This window comes from Leptomonas pyrrhocoris (genome assembly GCF_001293395.1).
Source record: "Leptomonas pyrrhocoris isolate H10 chromosome Unknown, whole genome shotgun sequence".
In the NCBI taxonomy this organism is placed as follows: Eukaryota; Euglenozoa; class Kinetoplastea; order Trypanosomatida; family Trypanosomatidae; genus Leptomonas; species Leptomonas pyrrhocoris.
The window spans coordinates 1286134-1294372 of NW_015438362.1; the positions used below are offsets into that span (position 1 = coordinate 1286134).

At 55.0% G+C, this 8239-nt stretch overlaps 3 protein-coding genes across 3 annotated transcripts; all 3 read right to left on the bottom strand.

Annotated features, from left to right (window-relative positions):
- Positions 1-1392: 1392 nt before the first annotated feature.
- On the bottom strand, positions 1393-3016 carry ABB37_04095 (putative histidine secretory acid phosphatase; the record flags this gene model as incomplete). Its single annotated transcript, XM_015801654.1, has 1 exon — positions 1393-3016. Exon 1 carries the CDS (start codon positions 2893-2895, stop codon positions 1393-1395), a length of 1503 nt encoding a protein of 500 aa, XP_015660274.1. The 5' UTR covers positions 2896-3016.
- A 1920-nt stretch (positions 3017-4936) lies between these two features.
- Positions 4937-6561, bottom strand: ABB37_04096 (putative histidine secretory acid phosphatase; the record flags this gene model as incomplete). The annotated part of the gene is made up of 1 exon (XM_015801655.1): positions 4937-6561. Exon 1 carries the CDS (start codon positions 6437-6439, stop codon positions 4937-4939), a length of 1503 nt encoding a protein of 500 aa, XP_015660275.1. The 5' UTR covers positions 6440-6561.
- Positions 6562-7586: 1025 nt separating this feature from the next.
- On the bottom strand, positions 7587-8216 carry ABB37_04097 (putative histidine secretory acid phosphatase; the record flags this gene model as incomplete). Its single annotated transcript, XM_015801656.1, has 1 exon — positions 7587-8216. One exon carries the CDS (start codon positions 8214-8216, stop codon positions 7587-7589), a length of 630 nt encoding a protein of 209 aa, XP_015660276.1.
- Between the last annotated feature and the right edge of the window lie 23 nt (positions 8217-8239).

The following is an 8239-nucleotide window of genomic DNA, read 5'->3' on the forward strand; positions in this document are numbered from 1 at the left end:
CGAGCGGCGAAAGAATATAAACGAAATTGATTTTAGTTACGCGTGTTACACACGCTCTTTAAAAGATACAATCAAAGCGAGAATATGTATACATGAAGTTAAACTCCCGGCGTAGGATCTGGAGGAGGGCAGTAGCTCCATTACCTTGTTGGCTTTTGCTTGTTTCCGCATCGCACACGCTTTTGCTTTCTTCTTCGCCTGTCGCGAGTCTCTGGTAGGAAGTCCCTTCTGACCCGTGAACGTAGAAAAGAGGCGGAAGATGTTCTTTGCATGAGACCGGCAATGGAAAAGGCAGGCGGTTTTAAAGTGCTTGTGGGAAGGGTCTCTGTGCTGCAGCGGTACAAGCTGTCTCCTTATACAGCACAGCTGCACATTTCCGGAAGTGCGTTACAAGGACGAAGTGAGGAGAGGACAAAAAAGCTCAAGGTTGGCATCAACACGCCTTGAGGGGGAAAAACGTTCACTGTTTGCCGTACAAAATGAAAAAAGAATTATTTTGCTGAATCATCAGCGAAACACGTACAGTTCTGTTTGATTAACAATATTAGAAACTAGAAAACAAATGTTCAAAATTTAAACTCTGAGAATCGCTAGGAGAAGGTGCGTCGGTCAGGCGACCCCTCTCCCTCCTCAAAAAGACGGCAGACACAGCGAGGATGGTTGCCCCTGCTCTGACACTTGTACGTCGCGATTCAAAAGCGCGCTTTTCGTACTCCCTTTCGTCACGGCGCTCAACTCTCAAACAATAACAGTAGAAGAAAGCGTTGCATTAGATAGACGCGCAGTCCTTAGAGAAAGCAACGCCAAAAACTTCAGTTCCGAAGTAGTAAAGGAAGCGTTATTCACTGACAAAAGAGGGCAGTGACTGTTTTAGCGGCTCAGACTGACCAAAACGGAGGGAAACAGGATCAGAACATATACAACACAAGTGGATGGATACTGTGGTGATCCAACACGCCCTCCATCAAAGCAGTATCGAGCAAGCAAGAGAAAAACAAGTGACGGAGCATCAAACGAAAACTCCATAGTGGTGCCTACATCGATCAGCACTATCCCATTACGAGTGCAGTTTCATTTTTGCAGCCGCACATTACAGATGATTGAATAAAGGTAAAGTTTTGAAGCCAAAAGATAATAAAACGACACCGTGTATCCACAGAGCAGCTGGCGCGTTCAACACCTGGGAAGGGGGTGGAAGAAAAACAGGACATTGGCCGATCGCGTAAAACGAGGTTCGTTGATTAGTATAAAAATACGTTTTTTACTGTTTTAGCAACGGACCAGCAAACGCACTGGGCATCATGGCAGCCGGTGAAACGGCGCTGGGCTGATGTACAGGCAGGGATAGGTCCACAACGCAAGTTTTAGATTCTTTTGAAGTTACGCCACTCTCTACTCACCGTGCTTGCGAATGGCCGAACCGAGCACGACACCCTCCTCGACGCCGCGGAGAAGACCAACAGCGATGTCCTTAGCCTTCTTTGGGTCCATCGTGCGCGGCGTCCACGCCATGGGGACCGGCGATGAGTTCGGTTGCGGGGCAGGGGTGGTGGTCGGGCCAAGCGGGTAGCACTGGAGGTCCTCGCGACCCAGGACGTACCCGTCAGGGCAGGCGGTCTGAGGGCATACATAGCGGTAGAGCCAGCAGTAGTACGGAACTGGCTTGCCATCCGCAACGGTGCGCGGGCATCCCATGTTATCATACTGGTTCTGCGCCAAGGTGCACTGCCCGTTGGGGACGGAGGGGCGGGAGTAGTCCACCATGCGGCGGAAGCCGTCGAGCGGACAGATGCCGGTTGTCGCCAGGTACTGGTTGCCGGCAGCGTCGATGCAGTGCACCTCCAGATTCATGAGTTGGAACACGTAGCTGCCGTTGGCCTGCCGTGTCGGGCTGCCGCGCACCGGACGCACGTACCAGTCGTTGGGCGACTCCGTGTCCTGCAGCAGCTCCACGATGATGGTGGTGGCGTACGGGGGAAGCATGGTCAGATCGGTGTGGTCACCGAGGGTGACGGCGAGCGGCGCCAGCATCGTGTCGTGCGTGCTGAACTCGTACAGCTTGAAGGACGGCGACAGCTTGTGTGCGTTGATGTTGGCCAGCATGGTCTGCGCGAGGTTCTGCGACGCGGCACCCTGAGTGTTGTCGATCTCCACGGACTTGTTGTAGTCGTAGATGTAGCGGTACCACGCAATCGTGTACGCCCTGAGACCGGGCATCGCCGCCAAAAGATTCGACTTGGAGGGTAGACGTCCGGCAGCCTCAAAAGAAGTAGCAATATCGTAAAGGTTGCTTGCGCAGGAGGAGCGTGCGGCGTGGTCACTGCAAAGACCCTCGATGTAGGCGTCCTTCGCAGCGGCCGCAATCTGATCACTGGTAAAGTACGCATCCACGACGGGGTTGAGCGCAGCGTTCTGCTTGTCCATCTCCAGCCAGCGGCGGCCAAACACGGAAGGCACCGTGTCCGTGTTCAAGAGGGTGTCGGTGGTCAGGTTGTGGGAGTACACCACCGGATAGAAGTAGTCGTCCGGAAAGAGGCCGCTCAGGAAGGCGGTGGCGCTCTGGATGGTGCGCTGGATGCCCGTGGAGCGGGTGTACACCACCGAGGAGTTGTAGCGCGTGGACGGGATGAGTGGCTCCTCCACCAGTGAGAGGTTGCTGTAGCGCGCACGCACGAAGCGGCCCACGGAGTTGAGCATCTCGATGCCCACGCCCGTGAGCTCACCACACGGGTACTCGGTGCCGCAGATATCCGACGCGTTGTCCACCACCAGAGGACCACGCGCACCGTGGCGATGCGCGACTTGAACCATGCGCACGACAAGACGCGCCTCCGCGGAGAGCGCCGCCGTGACCAGCAGCACCGCCAGCAGCAGCTGGGCAATCTTGAAAGTCATGATGGCTGTCGAAAAGAACGTAAGAAAGGCACTGCTGACGCTGCTTGCCTTGCAAAAAGGTGACGGTTAAAAGTACCTGCGACGCGGATTTCGTTTCCAACGGGGGAAGAAGATATTTAACTGCGGGCGTTGGCGCGAGAAGAAAGCACGCGAGGTGGGAAGGCAGAAAGAGAGATGTAGAGGGTGCGCGCCGCGGGGGCAGCTGGGGGTGTCGCTCGGAGGGCTCATTGCCAAGGCGTCAGGCACCAGCCGCGGAGTAGAGCGAAGCTGCGATGTGTGCACAACCCGCTGCAGATGTCACGTCCGACACATCGCATCGAGCAAGTCCGCCTCATACGGCGTGTCGTGACCGCTGAAGTCCATACGAATACACGGAAGGTGCGCAACAAGCCCAAAACAAAACAACGGCAACATAGCCAGACGGCACCTCACCGCGGTTTGGCGGCGCGCTCGTAAGCGAGCGTGGGGGCTGAGCAGTTCGCGTAGTTGCCTCTAGCGCAGAGTTGAGGGGGTTTCAGTGAGAACACGCTCCTTGAGAGTCGAATAGAAATTCGATCATGCGCGCTAAACTGAGCACGTCTCACATTCGCACAAAAGAAAAGAGAAAACTTTCTGCCAGACGTGATACGATTCGCGTGTGCACCTCGCTGCTCGCAGTCCGACCGTGTGTGGTGCACTCCAGACCCCAAACAGAAGTGATGCGGCGGTGGAGAGAGAGAGAGGGGGGAGAAAGAGAAGGGCGCCGCAGTCGTATCAGTTGGCCCACGTGGAACAGATTTGTACTTCAAGGTTAAAGGTAAGTCGTGAACTGTCGAAAAAGAAAAAAGAACAATAGAACTAAGATAATTTAGACACCCTTCCAACTCGCTGAAGAGGCTAAAAAATATTTCTCGAACGTAGGAGTAGAAAAAAGAACCTCCTAAACACTGTGTTGAGCACCGCCGTTTCTGTTTGCCCTGCTTAACGCCACCTCGTTTTGACGGCGTGAGAAGACACTCGCGCTCACTGCCAAAACCGCGTAATGCAGCGCACAAAACGGTTTCGCTGACGGGCTCAACGGCTGATCCCAAGAATCATAGACGGTACATGCGTAGAGTTGGGGAGGAAAACAATCGAAAAATAAGACTTATCGGTATATTACTGGGGTGCGAATCAAATGTCGGCATAGATAATACTCAGATTGTCTTTTTTGATGTCTACATTTGTTTATGAGCGACTGCAATCTATAACCGGTTATGGTCAAGAAGCACAGACGAAGTTTTCGTGGTGTTCATTGAATTTAAGCTAATGATATGAGGTAGCACGCAACGGCGTACGCAGTTCTTTCCCGTACTCTGCAGCACACACAAATCGCGGATAAGCAATAAAACGGCTTCCCATATCTACACTTGCCGGCCATAAAACCACAACCACGCTGACAGGCCGTTTGGCACTGATCAAAGTCGCGAAATAGCAATCCACGCGCTCACAGGAACACACAAAAGGAAAAAAAGCGTCGTACCGCCGCGTGACGAACGTAGAACAAAAAGAGAGTAATAGAAGAAAGATGAAACCAGAAGAAGAAAGAGAAGACGGGAAAGTGGTACAAAATAAATGTAGACAAGAAATCAAAACAAACAAAAACTACGTTTTGATAGCCACATGAAGGCTTCTTAAATAATGTAAAAAAAAACACGTTTTCAAGCGACACACGTTTCAATGAAAAAAAAAATAGACTTCGCAGCAAAGCGAAGCTGCGTCACTGCACGTTGCAGGTGCGTTGCTGCGTAGATGTCTCTTCGTTGTTCCTCGCGAGACAGTCATTACCACGACGACTTCGACGCTGACACGTAACGAGTTCAGAAGTGGCAAGAAGCCCGCCGCTGCACGGTTCGCAGGCTTCTTTCCCTGCTGAGCAACAAAGCCCAACAGCGAGAGGGAAACAGCAAACGCACTGGGCATCATGGCAGCCGGTGAAACGACGCTGGGTTGATGTACCCGAAGGCGGGGGGGGGGGGTTGCGACGAAAAACTATCAGAAACTTCTGTAGGGCGTTTACCCTTCACTCACCGTGCTTGCGAATGGCCGAACCGAGCACGACACCCTCCTCGACGCCGCGGAGAAGACCAACAGCGGTGTCCTTAGTCTTCTTTGGGTCCATCGTGCGCGGCGTCCACGCCATGGGGACCGGCGATGAGTTCGGTTGCGGGGCAGGGGTGGTGGTCGGGCCAAGCGGGTAGCACTGGAGGTCCTCGCGACCCAGGACGTACCCGTCAGGGCAGGCGGTCTGAGGGCATACATAGCGGTAGAGCCAGCAGTAGTACGGAACTGGCTTGCCATCCGCAACGGTGCGCGGGCATCCCATGTTCTCCCTCTGGTGCGGCGTCAAGGTGCACTGCCCGTTGGGGACGGAGGGGCGGGAGTAGTCCACCATGCGGCGGAAGCCGTCGAGCGGACAGATGCCGGTTGTCGCCAGGTACTGGTTGCCGGCAGCGTCGATGCAGCGCACCTCCATGTCATTCAGCACAAACATATAGCTGCCGTTGGCCTGCCGTGTCGGGTTGCCGCGCACCGGACGCACGTACCAGTCGTTGGGCGACTCCGTGTCCTGCAGCAGCTCCACGATGATGGTGGTGGCGTACGGAGGATTCATGGTCACGTTGTTGTGGTCACCGAAGGTCATGGCGAGCGGCGACACCATCGTGTCGTGCGTGCTGAACTCGTACAGCTTGAAGGACGGCGACAGCTTGTGTGCGTCGATGTTGGCCAGCATGGTCTGCGCGAGATTCTGGGCGCAGGACCCTTGCATTCTGTCCAGCTCCACGGACTTGTTGTAGTCGTAGATGTAGCGGTACCACCCAATCATGTAAGCTGAAAGGCCCGGCATCGCCGCAACCAGATTCGTCCTGCTGGAGAGACGTCCGGCAGCTTCGAAGGAAGTCGCAACGTCGTAGAGCCTGTAAGCACAGTTGGAGCGCTGTGTGAAATCACTGCAAATATCCTCGATGTAGGCATCCTTCGCAGCGGCCGCAATCTGCTCCCTGGAAAGGTACGAATCGACGATGGGGTTGAGCGCAGCATCCATCAAGTCCATCTCTAAGGAGCGGCGACCAAAAACATAGGGCGTAGGGTCCGTGGTTAAAAATGTGTCAGTTGTGTAATTGTGAGAGTACACCACCGGATAGAAGTAGTCGTCCGGAAAGAGGCCGCTCAGGAAGGCGGTGGCGCTCTGGATGGTACGCTGGAGGCCTGTGGAGCGGGTGTACACCACCGAGGAGTTGTAGCGCGTGGACGGGATGAGTGGCTCCTCCACCAGCGAGAGGTTGCTGTAGCGCGCACGCACGAAGCGGCCCACGGAGTTGAGCATCTCGATGCCCACGCCCGTGAGCTCACCACACGGGTACTCGGTGCCGCAGATGTCCACGGAATGCTCTACCGCAGTAGAGCCACGCGCACCGTGGCGATGCGCGACTTGAACCATGCGCACGACAAGACGCGCCTCCGCGGAGAGCGCCGCCGTGACCAGCAGCACCGCCAGCAGCAGCTGGGTGACCTTTAAAGGCATCGTGGCTTGCTTGAGGAAAGAAGGAGAGATGGCGGTAATGGTAGCTGTGCCAGTGAAGGGGGCGGTGAGGAATTCGAAAAGCGTGTTAGAGTGCTGAAAGCGAGCTGTTAAACAGTAATTACTGTAGGAGAAGAGCGGCATGGAGGGGAGTGGATACGAGGCAGGGAGAGAAGGTTGGCAAAGACGGGGCGTATAGGTGTCAAAAGTCAAGGGACCAGGCCTGGGTGCGCAGCTCGAAGAAGTGCCGCGAGACCGCAACGGTGCCTTGCGCAATACGGCGCTGGGATGACTCGACATCGCGACAACGCACGTCCAACACGCTGCATCACACACTCTGCGCTTCACGCAAATGGTGACGTTGAAGCTCACACGCACACGGACCAAAAGGGAAGCAAGGGGCTCTCCTCAACGTCAAACGGTGTCGTAGAGCAAAGTTATTAACAAAAAAATGCGTTTTGAGGTTACAGTGGTCGATCCAAACTCTTACGGATACACCTGCACGCTTCAATTGACCAACAAAAAATATCGTATGAAACATAAAAGAAAAAAAAAGGTAGTCGTCACAAAGGTGCAATGCCTCTGAAGACGTTCTCAGAAGCAGCCAGACACCCTCAGTCAAAACGGAGTTGACTGGCGAGGAGTACACCGCAGACGTCGAAGCTCAGCCTACCTATCCATCCGTGCTCTTAGCTCTCCTTCAGAGCGCAAACGTGTGTGCTGCTGTGCTGCTGAGAGAGCCCAGCAGATCAGGCTTCACTCTTCTGGTAGGGAGCTGGTCACGATCGAGGGTGTGGCTGCGCTCGTGTGTGGCAACATACGGTATCGGGGTGAGAACAGAAACAAAACACTCTCCAATGGAGTTCGTTTAGTGTTCTCTGCAGCCACAGCAAGAACAAAGTTAAAGAAACGGGAACTATGTCAGCCAATAATAATGGAAAGAGAAGAACTAATTAAACAAACCGTTTTGAATTATGATCGATGTCGGGGTGATGCGCGCAGCACAGCGAGCCTGTCTGCCGTTCATGGTGCCAACACGCGGCACACGAGCCCAGCTGTGTAAGCCGTTCCGCACTAGCAGCTGTCTACAATGCACGTGTGAAACTACGCAAACCAACATACAGCTCTCTTAGGCGCTCGCTTGAGCACGCTAGGATGTGTTGCCGCCAGTCGGGTAGCACTGGAGGTCCTCGCGACCCAGGACGTTCCCATCAGGGCAGGCGGTCTGAGGGCATACATAGCGGTACATCCAACAGTAGCCCTGAACCGGCTTGCCATCCGCAACGGTGCGCGGGCATCCCATGTTATCATACTGGTTCTGCGCCAAGGTGCACTGCCCGTTGGGGACGGAGGGGCGGGAGTAGTCCACCATGCGGCGGAAGCCGTCGAGCGGACAGATGCCGGTTGTCGCCAGGTACTGGTTGCCGGCAGCGTCGATGCAGTGCACCTCCAGATTCATGAGTTGGAACACGTAGCTGCCGTTGGCCTGCCGTGTCGGGCTGCCGCGCACCGGACGCACGTACCAGTCGTTGGGCGACTCCGTGTCCTGCAGCAGCTCCACGATAATGGTGACGGCGTACGGGGCGCGCATTGTGAGTTCGCTGTGGTCACCGAGGGTGACGGCGAGCGGCGCCAGCATCGTGTCGTGCGTGCTGTACTCGTACAGCTTGAAGGACGGCGACAGCTTGTGTGCGTTGATGTTGGCCAGCATGGTCTGCGCGAGGTTCTGCGACGCGGCACCCTGAGTGTTGTCGATCTCTACGGTACTTGTTGTAATCATAGATGTAGTAGTACCACGCAATT